The sequence below is a fragment of the Numenius arquata genome, chromosome 2 (genome assembly GCF_964106895.1).
Source record: "Numenius arquata chromosome 2, bNumArq3.hap1.1, whole genome shotgun sequence".
Taxonomy (NCBI): domain Eukaryota; kingdom Metazoa; phylum Chordata; class Aves; order Charadriiformes; family Scolopacidae; genus Numenius; species Numenius arquata.
The window spans coordinates 79,307,389-79,334,848 of record NC_133577.1 but is presented as its reverse complement, the minus strand read 5'-3'; the positions used below and the strand labels follow the sequence as shown (position 1 = coordinate 79,334,848).

General features: G+C 46.7%; 1 protein-coding gene across 1 annotated transcript; it reads left to right on the top strand.

The window, feature by feature from the left end:
• The first annotated feature begins 5,664 nt into the window (after positions 1 to 5,664).
• FAM234B (family with sequence similarity 234 member B) lies at positions 5,665 to 27,364 on the top strand. Its single transcript, XM_074167537.1, has 13 exons — positions 5,665 to 5,701; positions 11,765 to 12,157; positions 13,110 to 13,208; positions 14,804 to 14,992; positions 16,498 to 16,628; positions 17,306 to 17,453; positions 17,805 to 17,946; positions 20,270 to 20,413; positions 23,827 to 23,908; positions 24,134 to 24,289; positions 25,393 to 25,510; positions 26,635 to 26,861; positions 27,257 to 27,364. The coding sequence occupies exons 1-13, from the start codon at positions 5,665 to 5,667 to the stop codon at positions 27,362 to 27,364; spliced, it is 1,974 nt and encodes a 657-aa protein (XP_074023638.1).
• Positions 27,365 to 27,460: the final 96 nt, after the last annotated feature.

The following is a 27,460-nucleotide window of genomic DNA, read 5'->3' as shown; positions in this document are numbered from 1 at the left end:
CATCTGCAGAAACATTTGTGCTCATTTTCCCAGACCCCGATTTAGCCCGCAGCCTTTGGGCAGCTACAGATTTAGCGAGCTGAGGGCAAAAGGGCCTCAAACCCTCCCTGTAACCCCCTGTGCCTTGGAGGTTGGTTGTGCCCAGGGCTGGGTGGAATTGCAGCAGCTGTGAGGGTTTCCTCAACGCTGCTGCTGTGCCCGGCCCTGGCTGCCACATACACATTGATTCAGAATACCCCCAGAGTGCAAGAACTGGGCACCATGAGTGAGGTGGAGTCACAGAGGAATTCCTGACACCCTGACACCTCCCAGTGACCAGAGGGCAGGCTGGCTCTGAGCTGTAGGGCTGGAGACCTTTAGAAGTCCACACACGAGCCACCAGGGATTTCAGTGAAGCTCTGAAGTGCCACAGATGCTCCTGTGCAATTATTAGGATTATCAGTCTTTGGAGCTGCCTCAGGGACAGCCGTCCATTGCTGGGCTCTGTCTTGCTTCAGACCCATGGGCAAGCTGGAAAGCAGCCCAGCTGAAACATCTTCTCTCTCCTTGGCCTGGCTTATGGGGATGGTCACCTGCACCACTGCAGTGCCCGTTCCCCTCCCTACCCCTGCACAAACTGCCACTCTTGGAGGTCTTGTCCATGCAGCTGCAGCTACCTCTTTCTCACATCACATCAAGGCAAGTGCTCACCACCTGTGAAGTGTTTGCTCTCCTCACTGGTACCACTTCATGACTTCTTTGGACTGCTGCAAATGAGTGAGTGAAATGCCTCTGCTGCATGAGGCTTTCTCCCTTGTCCAGCTGGGATGACAGCACGGGCTGTCTGCCTGTTACTGCTCCAGGCACGGGCACCTGCAGGAGGGCTCAGATCACCCATGGCACGGCCATGAGCTCACACGGGGAGGCAAGGCTGTCAGAGGAAGCCACAAAGAACAACGGGGGACAAAGGCCTGGCATTGAGAGCCTACACAGGACTTCATAGCAAGCATCGATCAGGTGTAACCCACCCGATGAGAGGGAAGAGAGTAACTCCCAAGCGTGCATCAAGATATATGCTTGGTGCTGGGCAGTTTGCAGGATTTTGCAGCAGACACTGCCTCGCTTTGTCCAGAACATACCCTATCAGCATCTACCCTCTCCTCCTCTTCATTTATTGCTTCTCCAGTCCACACACCACTGGGCACTTCCCTCCAGGCTCACAGCCACAGGACTGGCAGAATGACACTGGGACTGGAAGAGTCTCTAGAGATGGACACATCAGGGGCTTGGCTGGGGCAGCTCCCCACGATAACTCCCTCAACTAACACACGCTGTGGCTGCCCCGTGACAGCATGTGCGCACACCACACAGGTGCGGGCACACCACACAGTCTCGGGACTGCACAGATTTCCAACCACCTTTTGGCCTTTTGCTCACGCTGGGGTGTACAGAGGGCTGGCATTGGTTTTACTGCCTGAGCTCATTAGAAACTCTACAGTCATCTGCACTATTTAAAATTGCCTGAAGTGTGCTTGCTGTAGGTACCGGCAAGCTTGGGAGTGTTTTGCACCTGCTAGAAATGTTATCATGACTTTTCCTGGTTTCACTTGTTTTTATTTTTTCTTCATGTTAGCCTTCACTCCTTGATTGCATTTTATTTTGTTGTTTGAACAAACATTTCCTATCTATTGCAATATCTGCTCCCATGTGAGTCCTCAGCAAGGCATGGGAGGAAAGAGGATAGTGCTCCTGATCCTGTCCATATAGCCCCACAAAGGAGAAGGGCAGGACAAGAACAGGTAAAAGCATTAGCATTGCACTAATGGGAATGCAAAGATGCAGGTTATTTCTCTTGTCTGGACACCTGGAGGGACAGCTGAGAATAGCTTCTGTCCCAGCAGCTCATCAGGGGGTGATTGCCCCTCTGATCTTATGGCAGAACTGCATGTGCAGTCACTCCACCCTGTGGCTCTGCCTGAGGGACCTGCTCTAGCTTGAGGACCTTCAACAGCAGTGTTTAATGTGGGTCCTTTCTGCATTAAGGAGCAACCAAAGGTGTTCTTGTATGGGCAGGCTGGAGAAGACTGTAACTTCTGGCAGAAAGGGGGCAAGAAGCAAGGCAGTGGGGTGTGGGGCCTCACCAGTCAACCCTGCCCCACTGCAGCCCAACCCAAACCTCTTTCTCCATTTCTTTGCGTTAGCCCCATCCTTTACTAAGTGATTGGCACCTGTACAGGTGGAATCACGGTACTAAAAGGGCAGCACTTTTCACTTATGGGACATTGTTGTGGCTTGGGCAAGACTGGCCACTGGCCACGAGTGTAGGCTGATTCAGTGGCTATAGCAAAAGTGACCCAAACAAACTGATTGCAAGGGACGAGGGGTGTTATGCATGACCTGTCCCAGAAGGAAAGAAAGGAAGGGAAAAAGAGAAGATAGATGAAACCTGGGTGCAGGACTACAGTGCATTAACCAGGACTTCTGGGCAAGGCAGCTGTCCCCTTCTCTTGTGGGACAAGGTTGTGCTCTTCTGCTGTTGAAGGACATCACCCTTCTTTTGTGTGGAGTGACAGCGAGAAGTTACTGAAAGGAGTGACACTGAAAAGGTTTCCTTGTGGTGAGCCCAACCATTTCTGAGATAAGTGCAGTCTTCTGCACCGGCCCTTCTAGGTGGACCCTGGATATCACTCCAATTTGTGTAGGTCAGGTGAATATTGCATACCCATACAGCAAATCCAACACAGCTGCATTTCAAAGGGCATGGATCAGGTCAAAAATCAAGGATCCAGCAGGGCACAGCAAATCTACCTCAGGCAGTGTCTTCAATCTACATAGGCCAGCAGATGCCAGCATGGGCAGAGAGGGCTTGCACAGGCTTAAGACTGATGAGGGGCTGGTGGTTGCAGATTTTCATGCTTTTGAGCTTGTAAATGACCACAATGCCAACCCAAAGCTCTCAGACTTCCAAGCTTAACCCCAAGTATCTCATTTTTCAGCATCTGGCTTTTTCAAACTGCTTTGGAAAAAATAAATAAAATTAACAGCAACATTCACATAAATGAATGATTTATTTGCAACTTCAGTTTTATTTTCATAGCTTTTTGATTGATAGTAGTATACTTGACAGGTCCAATTTATATGCAAATCAGCTTACATTCACAATGTAAAGAAGGAAAACTTCATTTCTCGTGCTTTGCAAATCATTACACCCTCTGAACACTTTGCTTAGTCATATGTTCCTCAAAAGCATCAGTTTTCACCACAAATAACTTGTCCTTGCTATCCATTAGCCTCACAGAGATCTCAGGGCTTGGGGAACGAGCCATTTTTGTGGGGATGCATGAAATTGAGTGGGCTATGCTGCACCGCAAACGTACAAGCACTGTAAACTATGGGCTCTTGTAGTGTATGTGTGTGTGCCAGATGTTGGAAGATCACAAATGAGGACACCAGATTTTCCAGTTCCTGCTTCTGGCTGTTTTCTGCTGTACCTTTGTTCCCAGTTCTAATTGGTGCCAGAAGCATTTTCTTAGAAAGAGCTTCTCTTCTGGACAGCTCTTGTCCCTGTGTATCACAGGCTTTGCTAACTGAGCCTTGAAAGGGATCCAGGATCTCTCCTGTAAATATTTACATAGATACAGAACCTTCACTGCTCTTAAATCAAAAAGTGGAGGCAGGGAAATGGCATACAGAACAGAAAGACTCCGTATTCAGAAAGACCTGGAAAGGCAGGAAAAAGAACAACTCTGATGGCTTCTCCAGAGTTTGCCACCTGGGACTGCCCACCAACTGTTGTGTTCTCAGGAAGGTCCTGATCTGAAGCCTGATGACATCAATGGAAAAAATCCCTCTGTTACCAAGAGGTTTTGGATCAGGAACTACTCTCTTTCCAGTTTGTGTCTGAAAAAAAATAAAAACTCTCTTCACCAGCTAGACCACTTGGTGTCTCTCTTCTGCTCCTTCTTTATTGCTATTATCTAAAGAGTTTCCGGAAAAACCTGGACAGGAAAGGGTAAGTACATTATTCACAGGAACAGCGCCTGAAACAGGGGAAAGCAGCAGAGGCTGAAGAAACATGATGTGTCCTTTAGCCAATTGGACTCTCTTTTGATATATTTAGCCAATACTCCTTTCTCCTATGACAAAGGAAATCAGCCTTGAGAGTTCTCACACAAATCATGACTCGAAGAAGTGGTGCTGGTAGATAGCCTGGGCAGTGGCCTGGTAATCGGGAAGCTGGAGCCTTGTGGCTTTGGGGAAGCCACAAAACCCTCCTTGCTCAACTTCCCCATCGTGGGAAAGGGAGAGTTCACTTGTTCACTTACCTCGGAAGGCTGTGGTGAAGATCGAGGACAGCTTTGGAAAACGCCCTGGCAGTCTCTTGTAATTAAGCAAAAAAACCCATTGCAAAATGAAACAAAATCAACAAATAAGTTTTCTTCCAACCAAAATCTTCCCAAGAATGAAGGCATATATTTATACCAAGAACAACTTAAAAGTACTGGCAGTTTCTGTGTGAACCGCTTTGAACAACAAGCATATTTTTGCGTGTGTCTTTGCCCAGCACAGTCACGCAGGTGGTAAAAAACAGGGCTGTCCTTGGTTAGGGCCTGCTGCCACCAGCCTCTACCGCCCTGTGGGTCTCTGCCCCTGTAAAAGAACAGGGCGGAAACAAAGGGTGATGGAGCCAGTGAAGAGCTTTGGTTTCAGTGGGAATCCCAAAGTTTATGCCAGGTGGGCAGCCCCCTTTGCAGGAGAGCCGCACCTCCCAGGTGAAGGCCCTGGCACCATTCTGTTACCGCAAACCAGCAGATAAAACTTTCTAAGACTCAAATTAAAGTTTTAGAAAGCCGGCATTCTTCATTGCAGGTGCACAGGGGATAGCTCCTCCTATTGTGCACACCGAATGCTGTTGTCAAATTAAATTTATACACAACAGGTATACATATTCAATGTAATTCCAAGAAAACATTAGCATAATCATTACATTTCCAAGAATTCATTTAAATATTATAATAAGCTTTTGGGCATGCATAGCTGTGCCTTCTGGTGGTCCTTATTTTGAGCAAGGGTCATTTCTTCCTCAATCTTCATCTTCTTCATCTGTCCTTTGGCTCACTTTTCATGTTGGCAAAACATTCTAACTACTTAATTGCTCATTAAAACTGATGATCTCCCTGCTACTACCTGTTTGTCAGACAATGTCCATATTTATTGCATCCCTGTCTTAGGCCACCATGTTCTCAGGGCCACTTACATCCTTTCTTATCTTACAAAGTCCTTGAAACCATTTGGGATGGTTACTAAAATAGCTACATTTCTTCTCTAAAAGAAGATTCTCTACCGTTTAACCATTTATAAACTACATAAAATCTGCCTTAGGTATCAATTCCGCCCGTAGGCCTGCCTGCTCCATGCAGGGGCATCCCGCATTGGGAGAGGCCCTCAGGGCCCAGCAGCCTGTGCTCCTTCCCCGCCCGGCTGCCCAGCCACCGAGCGGCCCTAACCCGCAGCTTCCCGTGACAGGGAACCCCGGGGCTACCCCCCGCCGCCCCTCTCTCTCTGCCCTAGCAGAGGAAGGCCCCCACCCAGGGAGTCCCAGGCCGCAGAACTACAATTCCCGGCAGGCCGTGCGAAGGGGCGGAGAGGGAGGGGCGGTGCGCATGCGCATTGCGCATCTCCAGCATGGCTACGGTGCTCTCCCGGGCGCTGAAGCTGCCGGGTAAGGGGTCGGTATCCGCGCGAGGGAGGGAGTGTTGGGCCGAGCCGAGCTCGACCGGGCCGGGCCAGAGACTGCCACGTCCGGGCCTGCGCCCGGCGGCGGGAAGGAACGATTGCCGCTGCCTGGGGGCGGTGGGGTGCGTTGCCATGGTGATGTGGCGATGTGGGGCGAGGCCCGGCTCTGGGGAGAAGGGGCAGGCCCGGCCGCTGCGGGGGGGCGCAGACGGTACGGGGGCGTCCGGCGGCCTCTGCCCGGGTCCCGTGGCGGAGGGAGGGCGACAGGGGATGGGGCAGTGCCTCGGGGCTCCGGGGCATCGCCTGTGGCGACGGGGTGCCCGGGCCTGGCGGCGGCCCTGTGAGGAGCCGCGCCGGGACTGCGCTGGAGAAGGCGCCGGGGCCCGCAGGCCGCGCAGAAGTGGGGTGCAGGGCTTAAGGCAGCCGCCACCACCGCGAGAAAGCGTTAGTCCCTCTCTGATTCACTCCTGCCGGGTTGTACCCTCAAAAGCCAGGCCAGGAGTTCAGTGAGTGCCACTGCAATTACCCCGATAAATGTTTAAAGTCTTCATGCCACCTTTGCATACCGTCCAGCCAGAGATCTTCAGCGAGATGAAAGGATATTCAAGCATAAGGGACTATTGTGTCAAGGAACCAGATCTTCCAAAGATAAGGCAGTGAGCAGCCGTCCAACAACCATTCTCTTCAGCGAGATTAAAAGGGAATGAAAATACATTGTGAAACCAGACCTTGGGACTGTGGTAGTTGCTGTTGGATGGACTGGAGACAGTGCCAATGCACCTGGTTGCATTGACCCAATGGGGAGGTGCGTCATTGGCCCTCCTGAGTATCTGTTGCCTTCAGGACAGCCATGGGACAGAGGCAGGGCCCAGCTGTGCACAGCTAGGGGAGGGCTCTTCCCTAGCACTGCACACCACTGTGGTCCTTCAGTGCCTCAGTCTGTGAAGCTGTACTCAGTGGGCAGGTCATACTTTCCTGCTCCATCGGTCCGTGAAGATCACAGTAATGTCTCCAGGGCCCTTCCTGCCAGCTTTTAGTAACCCATACCAGGAGTCATTATTTTTTACTTTATATAGTGCCCGTTAGATCTAATTCAAAGAAATTTTGTTTGCAATTCAGTGTGTGTCTAAATGGGAAGTAGTACATTTTACATGAAGTTTATTTAGGAAAAGTGCTAATTGGTGGGTATAAGAGTGTGTTGGGGTGTGACCACTGGGGAACTGTACAATAACAAGTACAGATCTCTTCTGGGACCTCTGGAACCAGTGTGATCTATTTGATATCTGCTGTTGGGAGGCACTGATTTGGAAAAGAGCTTGCAACTGCAGTTAAGAAAACAGTTCTTGAATCAGTCCTTAGGTTAAATTGCATATATCATACCTTGTTTCTGTGGTTAACTCTGGAAAGATGCAGCTTTCAACAGCAATGAGAAAGCAGAAAGCCTATTGCTATAGTTGTTTTTTCCTGCTGCATCTCATTAAATTAATTACATCAATATGTGGCAACTTGTCTCCCCCCAGGCTTAGAGATATGTCTGCAGTACCCAGTAACTGGTGCCTGCCAACTGCCAGCTGGGAAAAAAAAAACAAACACAACATGAAGTGAGTACAAGGGATTCTGGAACCAATATGTCATCATTGGAATAATGCACTGAAAATTGTGCTCGCCTAAATTCCAAGATTTGCTCGTTTCAGTCCAAAGTGAGTGCAATGAAAAGCCTTTCCAGTAAGTCAAAACCAGGAAATAAGATTACAATTAATATCTTTCAAGCCATCAGCACTAGAAATGAGTATTTCATTATGAGTGGAATCTGATTCCAACACAGATCACCTCACAGATGCCTCCTTTCCAAATCATGATCACATGATTAATCTTTTTTTCTATGAGAGGTCACATTCTTCTACTGCAATAATTGCAAGAGCTGCCTGTGCAAAAAGTACTATTAGGAAAATACACAGAGGATTTTCAAAGCCATAAAATGCAGTCCAACTGCCCCTGAAAATTGATACATTGGGGCATTTTCTCTCTCTTCTACCTCTGAAAACGTTCCTCTTTAGTATTTTTTTTTCTTCCAGTGGCTGCAAAAAAAAAAAAATTCCAGGTGACACGACCAGTAACTTAGCCACAGACCACCAGCAATAGTTCCTCTCATTGATTGTAACCACAGGCCACTGAGTGGGAACCTCTGTTTGATCACTGGTGCCATGGAAAAAATGGAATACAATTTAGAGCAGGTCAGAACAGAAGCAGTTTATTTACTATACCTGTAGGAGAGAAGACAGAGAAACAGGGAAACCGACTCTGCTGATGCGAGTTCCGTCCCTGTAAAGTGCATGCAAGGTTTGTATACACTTAGAGATGCTATGCAAAAGGCAGATAACAAGATGTGAGTTACAGCAGTCTGTTAGATACTCAAGGCCACAGAACTGCCCAAGGTAGGTCTGGAGTCTGTTTTCCTTAGTGCAGGGACTAATTTATCGTGAAGGTTATCGTTTAGGGAGATAGGCTGAGAGTTTCACCAAGAGGCCGACATGGATCTTAGCATTTCTATTTCAATGATGGAAAATTGAAAACTGCATAGGAGTATTGGATTTTCTGACAGCTGATCACTTGCAGGAGAGGCAGTTTTAGCTTTTTCTTGATGGACAAACTGTCTTCCCCCAGCCTGAGCCTTGATGTTGACCAGAAATGAAAGAATTTGACTTCTGGAGCTCTTCTCAATAAATCATAATTCTCTAAGTGGTGTGAGACTGCCCTTGTTTTCACACATTCTTTACTGCTGTTTCTGTCTCTCTCTTTATGCTTTTCTTTTGAAAAATCATTTGGGAGATTAGTGGAAGCCAAGTGTGGTATCCCTCCTTTCCAAAAAAAGTGACCTAGAACTCAAATGAAGAGTCATGTTCCTCCTGCTCTCTCTCCAGCCAGGTGAATCATGGTTATGTATTTGGGATGCTGGGCTGAGCACGTCCTTACCAGCCCTCCAGACACATTTCCAGAACACCTACAGATCAATTGTTAGGGCTGTCTTTGAACAGTGAGAGATGGGAGTTTGAATCCCCTCAGATTAGATATACAATTGGGCTTTGTGTGTCCTAGGTGAGTGCTCCGTTGTTAAAGGGCAGCGTCTTCCCTCCTTTTGGCTTAAAAAAAAAAAAATCAGCAGGGCATTTTATGCCTGACCTTACTGAGTGGCTGTGCCTTGTGAGAATCCATCTTACCTTTTGAGGAAAGACAGGGAGAAAGAATGCCAGTTTCTGGTTCCTGGTCAGGCTTAAACATGAAGTAAGACTGAGCAGCTCTCTGCTTTATAGCTCTCCTATAACTCAATAGATCCTTTCCTATGGAAATTACCAAAAGATGTAAGTCATAACTGTGTAGTAGCTTTTTTCTAGCTTCTGATCAGTGGATTTGGATTCTTACTTGGTTCTCAGCAGGAAAGGTGTTCCTGTTACAGATCATCTGTGGTGGCTGACACCACTATTGATGTTCCCAACATCTCAATCCCAGCCATTGCAAGGAGTGGGTGAGCCATAGTTTCAAGGTCCTTTCTGTCTCCTAGAGATCCAGAACAAAACTGATCCAGATAAAGCTCATTCCTGTCAATGCTTTTAGTTGCACCAAGGATGAACAGCAGGTTTCAGTCTTCTGGATTGGCTGTCTGGAATTAAAATAATTAAATAAATCACAGTATATCTGAAGTGTAAATTTGCTGTTGAGTTGTTTTACTCAAAGCATACCAGTTTCCAAAACTGGAAGCAGTCTGGTTAACATAACTGTCCGACTTTGACTTCCCAGGCTAAATACCATTTACTTTTGGGCCAGCAGCATTTGATTTTCATACCATGCTGACCTGGCTTGAACTGGCACATCTGGATCTATAGTGCAAAGCTGCAAATACCCTGCCAGAGAGTCCTCTCTGGAATTTCTTGTTTTCACTGAGTACTCTTTCAGCAGCTTGTAAGCACAACCTACTGTATAAACATCTGGGAAATGCACACTGCGCTGTCACTGCAATCTCTGAGCAGAGAGCTGTGTGCCACGGAGGTCACTGAGGCACTGTGTGCCTTCTGTGCTGCTCGTAGGATGGAGCCAAGGTTATCAAGACTTCCTGCAAAGCCCACACTTTGAACACACGTTTAGGGCAGATCCATGTGAAACAATGGAGCATCTCACAGGGATACACCAGACTGTCCCATAGGAATGTAGTATCTTTTAGCTGGGGGCTCTACCTTCATAAGGAACAGGTTTTTGGAGTGTGTATGTGCACCAGATTGTTTTGATGTGAGTCTTTTGTAGAAGCCCCTAGTTCAAAAAGGAAGGGTCTGATTTAGATATGTGATCTTGTTGGATGTCTTTATTTCCCTCTGTTTAGTGTGAGTGGGTTGTCCTGGCTGCTCCACTTGGTGTGAGGCATTTGGCCTTTAGTGGGATTGATAGTTTTTCTTAAATCCTGAAATTGACACACTGAATACCATTCGTAAGTATTACAGGAAGGGGAGTTGAAGATCCTTTCATTGGGTGAGAAATGAGAAAGAAATGACATGCACATGCTGCAAAATAGATTCTAGATGATGCAAAATAGGTGTGTTGCGCCAACTAGGTCCTACAGTATGTCTGTAACTGTAAGTCTGCCTTTAACAGGAAAACCAGAAGTAAGGCTATCTTATGCAGGAATAATAATCATGAAAGCCCTTAAATTTCCGCTCTGTAAAGCCTTCCCATCATCTTAGTGTCTGAGAGTGGTTACAGCTTGTGTATTTTTGCTTATTATTTATGCCTTGCATGTATCTTCGGGCACAAGTTAGCTTCTGTCTCGGGTCAGCTTTAGGCAAAGGGAAATGAGGCAGATATCTGGGATAGCAAAGTCCCACCTTGGAACTGGAGAGAGAGAAATAGACTGAGACCCTGCAATCATTGGAACAGTGGCCATGGCTCCATGCCCAGCCTGGTGGCGCAGGGCAGCTCCCTGAGACGTGATCCTCCACTCGTAGCTCAGGGCAATGAGGCTGCGTGCTCTTGCCTGGCCCCGTAAACAGATGGCCCTGGCCTTGTGCCAATATATACGACTGGGCTCTGCACCTGCCCTCGTCACACTCCCCCTGGCTCTCTAGGGCTTGGAGGAGGTGTCATCTATGTGCCAGGCATCTGTGGGGCAGACACCTGAAGCTAAGCTAGTTTCTTGTACTACCACTTGAAGGCATCAGTGCTAAGTTATCTCTCAGCAAGGCCAGGCACAAGCTGTCGGCTCTGGTGGGAGCAGGAACAGAGCAGGAGCACTGTGGTTTCTTTCTGCAGGGGCTGGAGCACTCCCTCTCACAGCGCTGAGCCATGCAGAGAAAGTGGTGTCTTAGAGGGGCAGCCCACATCCCTTCAGACACCAACAAAAGGACAAAATCACTTTGCCCTCATCTTCATGGAGTCGATACCCATTTTTACCAGCACTGCAGAGAAACGATGCGTAGTGCTCTACCCCTTCTACCTGTCATGAAGCAGGAGAGCAGATGTGGCACATTAGAAGGCAGCAGTGCTTCTTGGACCAGGCAGGAGGAGCAGTGGAGAAATGATATGCAGAGGGAGGTCCCCTCAGAGAACACAGACTATAAATGAAGAGGGGCTGTGTCAGGATTAGAGATTGGCAAATTCTGAAGTCTGAAGTCAAGAGAAGGCTGCGGTTCAGGTACTCAAAGCTTTAAGTACAATTTCACGTCAGCGTGTCATTGCCAAAAAGGAAAGTATTAGAATTAAATCAGCCATGAGTTCCATATATATACACATACGTATGTGTGTGTATATATATGTGTATAGATACTACGTATATATATACCTTCATCTTGGAGAAATAAACTGTTGGCATCTTTTCTCCTGCAGCTGTTACTCTGAAACATGGACAGACCCCCTGTTTTTTCTCTCCTCTCGCTTGGATCCATGCAAAATGCAGACTGCGCTGTCCTCCCTTCTGTATCACTCTCCATTGCAGCATTTTGTCCACTGAGATCCTGGAAAAGCAAGGATCTTATGCTTTATTGTCTCTCTCCATCTCTTTCCTCAGGAAAGAAGAGCCCGGACCTTGGGGAATATGATCCCCTCACTCAGGCTGACAGTGATGAAAGTGAAGATGACCTGGTACTCAACATCCAGAAGAACGGGGGGGTCAAGAACGGGAAGAGCCCCCCTGAGGAAGTGCAGGACCCTGACTCTGATGTGGAGGTTGGGATGACAAAGCAGCACACGTCAGAGAGCACGCCTGAGGGTTATCCTGCAGAGACGGCTGGGAGTTTGGAGCAGAAGGCTGCTCCCTCCCTCATGCCATACCTGCGCACAGCGATCTTTTTGCTCACTGTGGTGATCTCGATGATTCTTGTGTTGGTGTGCGCATTTCTAATTCCCTGTCCCCCTAGAGACTTGCATAACACCTGGAACCGCAACCTAGGTCAGGGAGCAGGTGAGAAAGCCCCAGGAACAGCATCTGGCGTGGGGGAGGTGGCAGCTCCCAGGCTGGGCATCGGCGGGAGAGACCTATCTGGGAGAGCCAGCTCGGAGCAGAGGCCCTTCCACACCACTGCAGATGCTCCGAGGTAATAGACAGGCGGCTGCGTCCTGCTCACTCTTCAAGCTGAGGCCTGTGAAATCTGGCATCATTAGATAACAGTGCCACAAAATCTTCTTTCTGTCAACACTGAAAACCATTTTGACCCTTCTCCCATCCTGCCTTTTTGTCCGGATGGTGTGCTCTCTTTCAGATGGAGATGGCCTGGCCCACTTTAAAACATAGCACCTCCCTCTCTACATCCTGGGTTTCAACAGCACCTCCGCACAGAAGTGTATGGGTGTGTTCTGGAGGAGAGGGATAGAAGCCTTTGTGTCTTCTAACTGGCTTAACTAACCTTATTTCTTTTGTCTTCTTGCCCTGCTTGAATCCAGAAATCAACATTCAGGACTTTTTGTCATCCTATACGGGCAACCAGTAACATTTCTAAAGTATCTCCAGTTCTGACTTCTGTAGTAAAGTAACAGTGGTTTGTCAATTTCTGCCAGTTCTAGATATGTCTCTCCCTCCTTGCTTTCTGCCCTTGGCTTCCAAATCTAAGCCTCTCGTAAGTTATGTGGCTCCCACATCACCTCAGAAAGTGAAATGGGAAGCAGAAATCTTTTTCTATTAGCTCCTTCTTTTCTCCCTTTCCTTTTCCTGACCCAGATGCTACATTTCTGCCTTTCCATGCAATGGAAGATCTTGCCATGTGGGAGCTGCCTGGCACTGGTGGTTCCCTAGCAGACTGTGTGAGGCTTGGCTGTCCACAAGTCTCTTTTCTGGGCCAGCCCTCCTCTTCCAGCGTGGAAAATGGGCTGGGTGGCCTTTTTGACAACAGCATGGTGATTCTCTGTGACTGTTGCAGGTGGTGTGTTATCCCCACTGGAGCTGTGTGATGTGAACGGTGATGGGCTCCCTGACATCCTCATTGTCTTCACTGCCTTGATGAATGCTAGTGTGATGGGTAAGCACTGCAGCTCCTTTCCATTACTTTTCCTATATGTGTCAGTACGGACCTTTGTATGTTTGTCTTATGCATGGGAAGAGTTCCTGCCACTGCAAATCCATTGCATTACTCTTTTCAGTGTTCCCTAAAATGCCTGGCATGTTGTTCTTGTGCTTTGTTGTGCTGCTCATAGTTTGCGTTGCAAGCCTGTGCTGGAGGGTCAACATCATTTATTTCCTCTTATCTTGGGGCAGGTCTCTTTGTCCTGTATTTGTACACACTTGGTTTGGGGGCAGAGATAAAGCGATCAAAAATCATTGCTTTACAAATAGCAATTGCAAATAAGGTGGGGTTTTTTTCCCCCCTTGTTATGTCTCAGAGCCCTTCACAAAAGAGCTCAGTCTAACTACCCCCACTTTACAGGCAGCTGCGCTGGAAAATAAAAAGCAGGCACTAAAGCAGGTGTAAATATGTCACAATCCTAAACTCATACAGCTGGATATCACCCCTCCTGTAGCTTGTGCTCAGAGCATTCACACAGTGTCCAGTAGAGATAAGCTTCAGACAGATACTTGATGGAGTAAGCTGTGACATTGTTAGCTGTTTCTCCAGCTTGTACACACAACAGCTGTGAGCTGCATTCAGGAGTTAGTTGTTCCTGGTCCTTGTGAAGCCAATGAAGAGAATTTGGGCTGGGGCCACCTCTTAGCATAAGCCAAATGATTTTCAGTTTTAGAAAAGAGTGAGTTTGATTTAGAGAGTGGGCTTAGACTTGCTTTTAGCTGGTGACCCAGATACGCCACTCTTGTAGTTAAGTCATGTGTTGTTTTGCCAGTAAGACAAGTTATCTTGAAATGTATAGGAGTTCATCTTAAATTGTGATATGAGCATACCAGGTGGAGATTACAGTAACCACAATTATGTCTGAGGGCAGGCTGAGCTAAAGGTTGCTCAGAACTGGAATCGGAGCCAACAGTCAATTGAAACTGCATTGAGCACCTTTTCACACAATTATTTTGTGCTAGTGGGTGAATTAGGAAAAGACCCCTGAGTTACACCAATTGGTTGTGTTCAGTCTGTTTTTCACAACAGTAAAACTCATTTGGAAGACAAAGGCAAAAGCTCTCAGATTGCCAATCACCTGCTGCTGCCCCAGAATTACAGACAACTCAGGACTTTTACATGAAGTAGCATCTGCCTTGGGAATCACTTAAGGCTTCCCCTCAGTGTCTTGAGGGAGAGGGGATCAGAAGCATCAGTCTGGTTTGACAGCAGTATGTTTCACACCAGCAAGTCAGCACAACTGAGCAGGTAGGCCCCAGAATCTTGGTTCCTCTGTGCCCAGCTGACCACGTTTCTTGCTGTGAGCTCAGGTCCAACCTCTATGATTGTCTACACTTTTGGCTGACAGCCCATCTTGTCTGGAGATCGCTGCTAGGCTCTGCAGGCTGAGAGACTCAGCCTTGGTGTGGGATTTGACCTTTGCTTTCAGGTAGTGTGGATGTGGCTGGCTTGAGCCACTCAACTCCAGGAGCTTGAGCTGGAACTCAAGGCAGCATGGGCATAGCCTCTGATGCCAACGGATTTCACTCTCTCTCTCTTGCCTTTTCCAGGTGTGTCTAGGCCCTCTGTAACTGTGGTGGCCCTTTCTGGTATGAATGGCAGCACTCTATGGTCCATCCAGCTTCCGGAGGAGACTCGGAGTGTGCAGTGCAAAGGGCTGTCACTTGGGGCACCTGGAGAGCCCGTCTGCCTTGTTACAGGAACATCGAAATTCCTCAGCCTTCTCAGTGCCTCCACAGGTAGAGTCAACTACCAGCAGATTAGAAACATGTTACTGCTTTTTTATTTTCTTTAAAGGACTAATAAGGATGAATCATTCAGTGCTGGCACTTCATGGTGGCTGTTATCTAGTGACACACAGGAAAGGGTCAAAGCACTCATGAGTTTCTAGTTACACAGGGTAAGAGAGAATCCAAACCATTGCTGCTCTGTGGCAGTGTCTACACCCTATCATCTCAGAACATTTCAAAGGGTTAATCTTACCCTGTAGCATCCCCATGGCACAAAGGATGTGTAAGTTCTGTTCTCGTTAGCATCGAGCTGTTAGTGCAACTCAGAGCCTACCTAACAGCACTGAAAAGCTGAACACCATTCTTGGAGAAGTTACGTAAGGACATATGCTACAGCCAGTAAACCTTCCAGAGAAATTAAGCCCATAGAAGAATTGATTAGATGTGAATGAATATTGCATTTTTAATCACTTGATCATGTGCACCTTCATTCTCTGATTGCTGTTTGTTCTACCACATTAATTCACTGGCAGAAATACTCGTAGGTATGTATAGGAATGGTTTCGGAATCAGAACAGAGAATGGAGAGATACAAGAAACCTTGGGTTAAGTGACAGATCCAGTCAATGAGCAGCGGCACTTAACTTTCAAATGTTTTTAGGGACCAGATTGCTTGCACAGTACTTGCATGGACTGTAGACTGTCTCCTTTGCCAGCAGTAGTAGCGTTACTGATGTGTGGAAGCGTCTGCAGGTCTGGCCTTTGGTTTCCTTTGTCATGCAGGGGCAAATCCTATTCTACACAGTAGCAGCAAAGCATTTTTAAACTCTCATTGAAAAACCAGAAGTGTGGGTGAAAGAATCATGGAGAAGTAAAAGGACTGAATTTCATTTTGCTTTTTTAAGGTTTTTTTTGCCAATTTGAAAGTCAAGTTTTACAGAGCTTCCAGCTGGGTCCATGCTGGACTGCTGAACCATTTGACATCATGTCTCCTAACATGCTTTCACCCTGAGGTGGAGTGAGCATGTCATGCTGGCGTGGCTGTTTGCTGCTGGGAATTTAACTGAGACACAGATTTGCACTTTGAATATCAGAACTGCCCATCTGTTCCCTTTGCTGGCATATACCTACAGGCTTTACTGCTGGCTGAGGAAAACAACTGCTGTCCTGCAGAACAGCACTCTCATTTAGGTTCTCCTTCAAAGAGCGAGCCTCAAATATTCTCTGCTATTTCAGAAAGTGTTTTGGGCTCAGGTCTTTCTAGAGAGATGCTAAGAAGGTAGCACACCAGGACTTGAGGCTTGACTCAAAGACAATCTGAAGAAATGCTGGGGGAAGAACTTTGCTTCCCACTGCAGCTTGCCCCGGTTTGTAGACTTGTCTTTCCTCTTCTCAGATAATGGTGGAAACAATCTCTCTTGCTCCCTCCTTCAAGAAGGTTTTGTGGAACCTTCTGGGGATGCCCACTGGTTCCCCAAGCGCTGCAGGTCTTTTTCATCCTGTTCTTCCCACAGGCAAGACCATCTGGACGCTGAACACCATCCACCTTTCAAGTGGAATCTTGGCTGCGCCAGCTGCCACTCTTCCGGATGTAGACGGAGATGGGATTAGGGATATTGTTGTTCTGGCCCTCAAAGAGATACAGGTACAACATATACCTGCTCAAGGTCTGATAGCACCTTTACTATCTAGAGGAAGGACAGGGAGCCTGATGTGGAAAGGCTGTAACAGAATCTGCAAGAGCCCCTAATTTTTGTTCCCTTAAATTTCCCTGAAAAGCACCCTTTTTCTTTTGGTAGGTCAGAGCAGTGAAATTAAGCAATAATGACATTACCTGCATTTCTTGTCAGCTGTGAATGAACAGAAGGGTCATTATTTACCCGTGGCTGAGACTTGAGAATTATCTGTTTCTGTTCAGTGAATGCTTGGTTTGAAGTGAGCATTTAGCAGCAGTGTAGGGAGCCATGTTAAGATAGATCTCCGGAGAAAGGAGCATTCAGATTATCCAAAAGAAAGAAATACTTGTGTGATTAATTCAGACGCAGATTTCCTCTGTGCTCACCCCTCCCCACAATTCTAGCATTAGTGTTATTAGAGGAGTTCAGGTTTTTGAAGTCCCTTCCATCTTTGATGCATTTGCATCAAAGCATGAATGTAAGACTCCCAGGAAGCCAGACTGAGCAAAAAGAAAGAGACCACTAGCTAGACCTTGCCGTCGGGGGAAAGAGCAGTGCAGCTTCATGCTATGGGGACCAGGGAAGATTCTGAGAGCACAAGTGCATGAAAGCACTGCTAATAATCTCTACATCTCTCTCTTTGCAGCCTGATGTGTTTTTCATCTTGGTGTCAGGAAAAACTGGGACTGCTTTGGGTGGGCCTGTGAAATACAGCACCAATGGAGAAGGGAAAGTGATTGGTCCCCTAGTCCATATCACCAGCCGGGGAGCCATCTACATCCTGTTTGGTTTTGGTAAGATGCACCTTGCCTCCCCAGCACTTCACCTTACTGAGAAAACATTCATTTTACCTTGAATGACCCAGAGCATCCCTGGGATACCTCTGCTATGCCTTTTGCTTTGAAAACTAGGAGTAGAGGGCATGGGAACAAATCTCACAGCCATGGTGTGGAAAAGTGCAGAAGCACCAATACCTGCTAGCCTGAAATACCTTGGACTTTCCTGAAGGCACATCATGCCAGGGAAGTTCCAGCTCTGGGCATTTCTTTGCCTTCTGCCACAACCACAGTGGTCCCAAGGACCTTCGCACTTCTAGGGAGTTAACTTTCGCAGGCAAAACTCTTCATCTTTACTCTTCCTGGCAGGTAATGTTCAAGCAGTTGCCCTCAGGGATATCTTTACCCAAGCCAGAAACCGGGACAGCTTTCCTGCAATGCTGCAGCAGGAGGAGCCAGAGTGGGAAAAGCGCAGATCTGTCAACCTGTCAGAGCTCATTGACATTTACAGGTAGGAAATGATCTTGTCATCTTGCTTCTGCTGGGAGAGGAAGGGCAGGGTAGGCTCCTCTTAGTACTCCTAGAGATGATCCCTCCTACTTCAATACTGTCCTTCTTTTCATCACCCAGTTGATAACAGTACTCTGAGGAACTCATTGATTCCTCCCTGTCCTGGGGTTGTCACAGAATCACAGAATCTTTATGGTTGGAAGGGACCTTTGAGATCATCAAGTCCCACCACAAAAAAAAACCAAAAAAACAAACAAACAAACAAACCTACAAACAGACACAAACCAACAATCTCGGACACTAGAGCATGCCCTGAAGTGCCATGTCTACACGTTTCTTAAATACCTCCAGGGGTGGCGACTCCACCACCTCCCTGGGCAGGCTGTTCCAGTGCCTGATCACTCTCTCAGTAAAGTAATTCTTCCTAGTATCTAATCTAAACCTCCCCTGCTGCAACTTCATACCATTTCCTCTGGTCCTGTCATTATTCACTTGGGAGAAGAGGCCAACACCCACCTCTCTACAACCTCCTTTCAGGTAGTTGTTGAGGGCAATGAGGCCTCCCCTCAGCCTCCTCTTCTCCAAACTAAACATGCCCAGTTCCCTCAGCCTCTCCTCATATGACTTGTTCTCTAGACCCCTCACCAGCTTGGTGGCTCTCCTCTGGACACGCTCCAGCACTTCAATGTCCTTGTTGTAGTGAGGGGCCCAGAACTGAACACAGTACTCGAGGTGAGGCCTCACCAGTGCCGAGTACAGAGGCACGGTCACTTCCCTACTCCTGCTGGCCACGCTATTCCTGATACAGGCCAGGATGCTGTGGGCCTTCTTGGCCACCTGGGCACACTGCTGGCTCATGTTAAGTCGGCTGTCCACCAACACCCCCAGGTCCTTTTCTGCTGGGTTCTTTTCCAGCCACTCTTCCCCAAGCCTGTAGTGTTGCCTGGGGTTGTTGTGACCGAAATGCAGGACCCGGCACTTGGCCTTATTAAACCTCATCCCATTGGCCTTGGCCCATTGATCCAACCTGTCCAGATCCCTCTGTAGAGCCTTCCGACCCTCAAGCAGATCAGCACTCCCACCTAGTTTGGTGTCATCTGCAAACTTACTGAGGGTGCACTCAATCCCCTTATCCAGATTATCAATAAAGATATTAAACAAGACTGGCCCCAAAACTGAGCCCTGAGGGACACCACAGGTGACCGGCTGCCAACTGGATTTCACCCCATTAATCACAGCTCTCTGGGCACGGCCATCCAGCCAGTTTTTTACCTAGTGAAGATTACACTTGTCTATGCCATGATTCGCCAGCTTCTCCAGGAGGACGCAGTGGGGCACGGTGTCGAAGGCCTTACCAAAGTCCAAGTAGACAATATCCACAGCCTTCCCCACATCGAGAAGGTGGGTCACATGGTCATAGAGATCAAGTTGGTTAAGCAGGACCTCCCTTTCATAAACCCATGCTGGCTGGCCCTCATCCCTTGGCTGCCCTGCACTTGCCGTGAGAGCTCACTCAAGATGATCCTCTCCATGATCTTTCCCGGTACCGGGGTCAGGCTGACAGGCCTATAGTTCCCCGGATCCTCCTTCCAGCCCTTCTTGTAGATGGGTGTCACGTTGGCCACCCTCCAGTGGTCTGGTACCTCTCGTGTTGACCAGGACTGTTGATAGATAATGGAGAGAGGCTTGGTGACCTCTCCCTCCAGCTCCCTGAGTACCCCTGGGGAATCCCATCTGGCCCCATAGACTTATGCGTGTCTAGGTGCATAAGCAAATCATTAACTACTTCCTCCTGGATTGTGGGGGGGGAGTTTCTGCTCTCCATCCTTATCTTCCAGCTCAAATGTCGTAGCCAAAGAAGTGCAGAGTGTGGTAAAAGTGAGTCCTTTATTTTCCCTGCTCCTTGTTCCTTTCTTCTATCTGCTATGCGTACCTGGAGGGGAAAAAAAAAAGGTGTTCCCAGCTGACGGAGTCCTTGTGGGAAGCTCAGTCTGTGCACAGCATTGAGGGCCTGGATTTCTCAGCTTCTTCTTCTTTATTGCCAAATTGTGGTCTAGGTCAGCCTGGATAGGAATAAAGAGAGGGAACAAATATGGACACCCACACTCTGTGCTTTTTATAGTAACTCAAGATGTTTAGAAGAGCCCACATCTGAATTTAACCCATTTAACTGAGGAAGCTAAGGAAGGAAGCTAAGCTCTATCACTGGGGAAAAGATGGACTTCTCCAGAAGCAGTTCAAATCTTAGGCAGGATGAATTGCAGTGTGCTGAGATGTGCAGATAGAAGTCTCAGAATCTCCTCTCTGCTTTCCATTTGTGCCAGTGGGGGTGTTGACTTCCTGCAGACGATGAAGGCACCTGACACAAACTGCAGCAACCTGCTCATCACAACCAAAGAGGGCTTGATCCTTCTGCGGGGACAGGACCTGGAGCCCCACTGGACCCTGGAACTGCAGAACATCAGCAGGTTACATCCTGGGAACATTTTTCTGTCCTATTTCTTCTTGTACTGTTTCCTGCCTTTCACTTTTAAGGACATGTGCTCCTTAGAAAGCAATTGAGAAGAATTCTCCATGTCTGCAGAAGAACTGCAGGTGTGCAAATGCATTGCTGAGCAAGTGAGGAGGGCAGGGGTAGGGGGAGCAAGGAACAGAAGGCTGGAAACCTGAGCTGTGTGCTTGTGAGTGATCACAAATAAGGGGCTTGATTCAGGTACCCAACATTGATGTCATGACTACTGTGGCATTGGAATTCAGGGGATTACTAGTGTGTGATTCAGTCCATCTGCTGTCCAGGGCTGCCACTTGCCAGCTCAGTGGAGAGGAGCAGTTGCATTAGTGATGTTAAGTATTTAAAGAAGGCATCTGAGTATGGTCCACAGATTGTAATGTTCCTTGAAAGTTGAAAATGAGCGCTCCGATGGCAGTTAGAACACTATCTATGCTAAATGTAAACCTTAAAATAATACTGCTCATCCTCTAATTTCACACATGAAAGTTAAGTAATTTGCCAGATCTCATGGGTTGATAATAACCAGCAATTTCAGCTTGCCCAGTATTAAATATTTGCAAAGGGCAGTTGAGCACAGTTGAGGGAAATTAAGTGGGAAACAAATTGCTTGCTCTGCTATCTAGAGGAAAGCAAGCAGCTCTCAGCTCAGTGTTACCTGACTGTCAAGAGCATGTATAGGAAGAAGGCATTGTAACTTCATTAAGAAAAAAAAATCAATGTTCAACTAGGTTTGATATCCAGATAGTGTCCACATTCTTAAGGACTGATGGATGATGTAAGCAATGGCTTTAGGAATGGCTTATGGCTAGTTGATCTTGCTATGGGGAAAGGAAATGGACCCAGAGTTTGCAGACTTCTCAATGTGTCTGGGGTCTAGTTCAAAGTCTGTGTACTGACTAAGCAAAGCCAGTTCATAGATGCTGTAAAATCAGTTATACGCAATAACTTTCTAAATGGACCCACTAATCAATTGGAAAATTTCTATGGGTTCAAATCAAGAAGGGGTGAAAACTGCTTTACCTGTTCCATTCACAGAATCACAGTATGTCTGAGGTTGGGAGGCACCTCTGGAGATTGCCGAGTCATCACCTGCTTGCTCAAGCAGGCTCAGCTAGAGCAAGTTGGTCAGGGCTGTGTGCTGTCAGGTTTTAAATATCTCCCAGGATGGAGGCACTGCAACCTCTCTGGGCAACTAGTATTCCAGGTTGCTTCACTCCAGCCCTGATTTTTCTGATTCTGTGACCTCCCAAGGGACAAAGTACAACATGTACACACGAGCTGCCAGATAGGCATTGAAAAATAATTAAAGCAATTCAAGGCCACTGTACTGAAGTCCTGCACTGCCCATTAAGAATTAAGAGAGATGAAATCTGGTAGACAGAATATATTGTGGACAAGCATTTATTGAAGAGGGTTTTTTTTTCTGCTTAAGCAACACAGGCTGGAGGACAGATTGAGCTCAGGGGTGTCACCAGATAGTTAACCAGATCCAAACCCAGTTCCTCATCAGACAAAACTTACAGAGCCAGCTGAGCTCCCATTTTCCTGTGTAAACCTACCCCAAGCACACCAGTGCAGCCAGGCTGGTTGAATCCAGCCCTTTGGGAACAGTCTCCGAGAAAAACAACCTGGCTGCTGCAGCTGTGCTGCATTTCCAGATAGCTTTTGACAAAATCCCTGGAAAACTATAAAGGAGAATCAGTAGTCATAAAACAAGGGCGAAGTTCAGAGACCATGAAATTGAGTAAGCAATTGAAAATTGTGTTGTAAATGGATGTTTCAGATGAGAGAGGATTAATAGCAGGTTGCTGTGGGGATTACTGTTGGACAGGAATAATTACTAGCCTTCTGGTTCATTTGGGAAAGTGCCCATGGGATTTTTCAGTTGATTGGTAGCATCTAAAATATATATGCCTGTCTGCATTCAGTTTGTGGGATCTGCCACTGACTGTAACCCATAAGGGACACAAAAAGAGGCACTTAGGAAAGGTTTTAAGTTTATGCCCATAGGATAGAACTACCTGCTACTTCCTGTTGCTACTGGAGAGCTTTCAGGCTATAGGAATGTTCCATGAAACTGCTTTGAAAGCATTGGTTCTGGTTGCCAAAGGTGTCTGTAAAGTGAATGACATTGTTTGATGCAGTAAGTATAAATAGTCATGCCACTGTGGCATTGCTGTTCAGGAGCCATTCTGGTTTGCACATTTTAAAGGGGAAGCTGGAAAAAAATGCAGAAAAGGACTGGAAAAAATGCTTTAGCATGGAAGATTTAAGTCAGTGGGTTTATATGATCAAAGAGAAGCCTGAGAGGTGAGGTCATAAACGTGTGTAAGTAATGGGAGCTAACAGGCATTTTAATCTTTCCATAGCAAGAACAAGTGCATTGGAGCAAAAGCCATTCATGTTCAAGAAAATGAAAATCCAGGCATGTTTCTTTGGGTGAGATTAATCATTAGAACTGACTGTCACGAGAAGTGATGAATTCATCTCATCTTTGTACTTCCGTAGCAAGTCTCACAGCTGGTAGATCTAGTCAAATTCAGCCTACTGATACTTGGTTAATTGGGTGAAATACAGCAATCTGTCATAAACAAGAGGAGGGAGGACATGTTCTGATGATCCTGCCTTGGTGTAAAATTTCTGATTCTGTGAATTTTGAGGAATTGTTTGTGCTTATTTAGAACCTTGTGTCTAGCTGTGGTAAATTTAAGGAAGATAGAGATAAGACTCAGAAAGCCAAAGGCAAGCAAGATTGTTAGAAAACAGTTATAATGAGAGATATTGAAGTAATAGTGTTATGTCACCCAGAAGGGAGAGGATGAGAAGGAACTTCATTTAAACTGCTGAAGGTTATAAAAAGGCTTGTAAAACCGCCAGCAGTAAGAAAACAAAGAATCATGGGCTGACGTTAATGGTGAGTATATTAAGAGCTATTTCACACAGCTAAGGCAGCCTGGGAAATACACTTTCAGCAGAAGGTGATGCATTTTGAAAGGGCTGGGTAATTTTTTATGACCATAGCAAAACTGTACAGGTTCTCATGCTAAGGAAAGAATAATACAGAGTCATGTCACAGGGTGATAAACAGATGTCTACACAGCCCAGCAATGGATGCCACCCACACACAGACAACTCTGAAGAATGGCTAACAAGCTCCATGGGCTGCTTGATCATTTTTCACTTTTCTGATCTACCAACAAATGGTTCCTGACAGTCAGAACAGTTCTGAGTGGATGAAAGATCTTATTTAGTATGGCAAATTCTGCCTTTTTATGAGGCGGAATGGAGGATGAAAGCAACTGTGCTACCTCCACCTGAAATCCCTGCTTTTTTGCCCTGGGCTGAGTGTTTCTTTTTCCAAATTTGCAGCCAGCCTGTGCCAGGTTACTTTGGTGCTGACCAGACTCTGGACTTCATGCTGCAAGCACAGACTGGAGACGGGAACAAAAAGGTAAAGCAAGTGAAGGCAAGGAGGGCAGTGGCAGCATAGGAGTGGAGGAGGTTGGGTTGAAAGGGACCCTGCTCCTCACTCTTCTCATTTCTGTGGCTGACACACATTGCCGTGTGGCCATAGGCATGAAAGGGAGTAGCACAGGTCATGCCACTCACTGCAAGGGGGCTGTCTGTCCCCCACACTTGGATACCGATTAATGCTAGATCTCTCCCCTGCCTTCAGGTGGTGGTGGTAGATGGCAAATCTGGCCTCCCTGTTTGGAACCAGGAACTCCCGTGGCAGAAGCAACAACTCAATGCACTGTCAGTCATGACTTTGGACAAGAAGTCTGTTTTTCTCTTCTGGGCTGATGAAGCACAGCCTGCGTTGCAAAGTTTGGTGAGCAAGCATCCTTTCTTCTCTTTTGAGGTTTCACTTGCAGTCTCTGTCTTTTATTCCTAATGTAATTGACCTTCAAACCTGCCATAAAAGGCAGCTGTCAGGGACATCTTTTCCTCTTGCTTTGACACTGAATTCTCCGAGCCTGATCACAGGAGTTTTTCTGTGCAGATTCTTCACCAGAAAGCTTTACTGACAGAAAGCCAGCATCCACAAACCCAAAACTTCCTGTGTGAATTTCATTTTTTCTGCAACACTGAGATATTTTTACTGCAGATTTGTTACTAGCCCCAGAGCATTTCTTCTCTGCATGCAGGCACACAAATCAGTATGGAGACTCAGACTTCCAGACTGTAACTTCGCGCGTCAGCTGGCTTTGAGAGAGCCAGATCTCAACCTTACCAAACAAAAGTTGTGGAACAAATTCTGCTTTAGAAAAAAAAACTGTGCAGGGTTTCATCTGTGTAAAACCATAGAGGTTTTGATTCTCTGATCCATGTAAAGACAGCACAGTGTCAGAAAACTTCTTTATTTGGGCAACAAAGCTGGTGAGGGGTCTGGAGCACAAGTCTTACAAAGAGAGGCTGAGGGAGCTGGGGTTGTTCAGTCTGGGGAAGAGGAGACTGAGGGGAGACCTTATCGCTCTCTACAACTACCTGAAAGGAGGCTGTAGAGAGGCGGGGGTCGGTCTCTTCTCCCAAGTTACAGATGATAGGACAAGGGGTAATGGCCTCAAGTTACGCCAGGGGAAGTTCAGGTTAGATATTAGGAAATATTTCTTTACTGAAAGGGTTATCAGGCATTGGAATGGGCTGCCCAGGGAGATGGTTGAGGCACCATCCCTGGAGGTATACAAGAGAGGAGTTGACATGGTGCTCGGGGAAATGGATTAGTGTTGGGTGGTGTGGTGGTGTGTGTGTGGGGTGTGGTGTGTGTGTGAGGTTTTTTTTTTGTTTTTTTTTTTCATTGGTTGGACTAGATGATCTTAAAGGGTCCCTTCCAACCTAGGTGATTCTGTGATTCTGTGATTTATTTCTTTGGCATAGCTAGACTCCTCTTTGCCATCCAGCGATAACATTTTTGTCTGACCTTTATTCCAACAGCAACCTGGTCTCAGACCTGAGCGCCCAGGGCTGCACCACCTCTATCTTCTCCATCCTGTTTTCCCTACAGTCCTTTTGGACCTCACCAATGCAACAGACAAAGTCATTGCTTCAGCAGGTGAGTACAAATGGAGGAGAAACCATCTAGACTAAAAGAAATATGGAGGGAGAGGTATCTGTGAGAATGATGAGGTATAGTTGTGCCTTTAAAGGTAGCACCTGAGGTCCATCGTATATAGGCCAGCAATGGGAAATAAGATTAATCTTCCTTCTGAAGGAAGGTCCTGTCCAACCTCTACTTTGCAAATGAAAGACCTACCAAGTTTCAAAGTTTGATTTCATGCATGTTTTACAGCAGAGAAGTTCCCTTGCTTTCCATGGAGCTATTTATGATTTAAGGCAGTGCATGAAGAATCACTATGAAACTTTTCTCTGTCACCTCAGATACGCTTCTGCCTTTGTTGGCCCTCTTCTCCTGCTCTCTGGGGTAGCAGCTGTGCTGTTTCTTCCTCTTTCCTTTTTGAAAGGGGGAATCCAAATAGTTACACGTGTTTTCAGGGAAAATTAGATCTGGATATAACATCTATACAAGATTGTACAGTCCCTGTTGGATTTCCGTGCTCTTTCTAAAGCAGTTCAACCAACAGTCAGGCTATTGAGCATGGCAGGATGTGGGATAAGAGATCTGTTCATCCGGCACTGAGTCAAGTAGGCCAGGAAGCATAGAAAAGCTGCTACATAGTGATACATCTAATTGGATTTGTATCAAAAACACAGTTCAGTCAAGAACAAATAGAAAATCATTTTTAGAGAGGTTTATTAGAAACTGGGATTTCTGAGGTCTGTACAGATCGTTCTGCAGTGACTGGAGTGAACTGACTTGCCAGTGCTTTACTGATTTCCTCTTCTATAGAGGTAAAACAGGTGTATGAAGGAAAGCTCTCTGAAAGTGAACTGCATTATAGAAATATGTGCATCTTCTGTGTCAAGCTCAGAAACATCACTTGGAACCAAACCCTTCCATTTCTGATCTAAATTTCAGTTTGTTTATTTCCATGGAAAATTTTTAACTTAAAATAATTTTTCCTAATTAAATACGGTACATGCAATTATAAAGCCAGACTGAATATACCCTCAGTCCAGTGGATATTTTGGCTGACTAAAGACTGTGAGATTTCTTTTGGATGAAATGTAATCATTTACTCCTCACCAATATTTTCTCTCCTTTTTCTGATGCACCAGTTGGAATTAATGATCTCCAGAAGGATGCATTTCACATCACTGTGACAACAACTGCAACCTCTGAAAAACAGCCAGGATTTCTCTCGGTCAGCAAGCTGGGCCTGAAGTGGGCCATGATGAGTCAAGGTCGAATGGTGTGGCTAAAGGACGCCACGAGTCCCAAAATCAGCCGTGGAGAAGTGAGGCGATTTCTTGCCCGACTGAAATTTGTTGACTTTCCTCAGAAGGTGAGATTGTATAGAAATCCCTAATGAAATCCAGGCCTTTGAAAACATCTGATTTCTTCCCGACAGACACAGTTAGTGGCCTTTGGGATGCTAAAAGACTGTTTGGAAGCTGACTGGATGCCCCTTTGGGCATAAGCTGGATAGACTGTGGGGCCCAGCTGTACTTTGGCAGTTGGGCAAGGAGGAAGGACTTAGAAAGAACCAGGGATGATGATCAGAAGGGACTGAGAGACTCACAGAGCGAACAGAGAGGTGGGACAGAGACCACAAGGGTCCTCCATATAGTGGTGCCCAGGTTCAGTTGCTGACCTGCGAATTACCACTTTTCTTTAACAGACTGGATGATAATAGGTTTTGGCTTTAGTTTTTGTTTGCCTTTCCTTCTCCAGCTCTAGCCTGGTGGTTCCTCAGATTTTGGTCGGACCTGTGGCCTGTATGGAGAATACGGGAAGCTGCTCTGTGAATCTTCAGGAAAACTGCTGTGTAGAGGGAATGGGGGCTAAAAGCACTTCCCCTTTCTCCAGCTCTCTGGGGAACGCTGCTAGAGGCAGGTTTGTCCTAGGCAGACCTGTCCTGTACCTGAGGAACCTTGTTCAGCG

Bases quoted from the DNA above. Each gene is read 5' to 3' on its own strand.
- FAM234B (XM_074167537.1), top strand. From the start codon at position 5,665: ATGGCTACGGTGCTCTCCCGGGCGCTGAAGCTGCCGG. The intron at 5,702-11,764 runs GTAAGGGGTCGG...CTCTTTCCTCAG, and splicing joins CCGGGCGCTGAAGCTGCCGG to GAAAGAAGAGCCCGGACCTT. The intron at 24,290-25,392 runs GTGAGCAAGCAT...TTATTCCAACAG, and splicing joins AGCCTGCGTTGCAAAGTTTG to CAACCTGGTCTCAGACCTGA.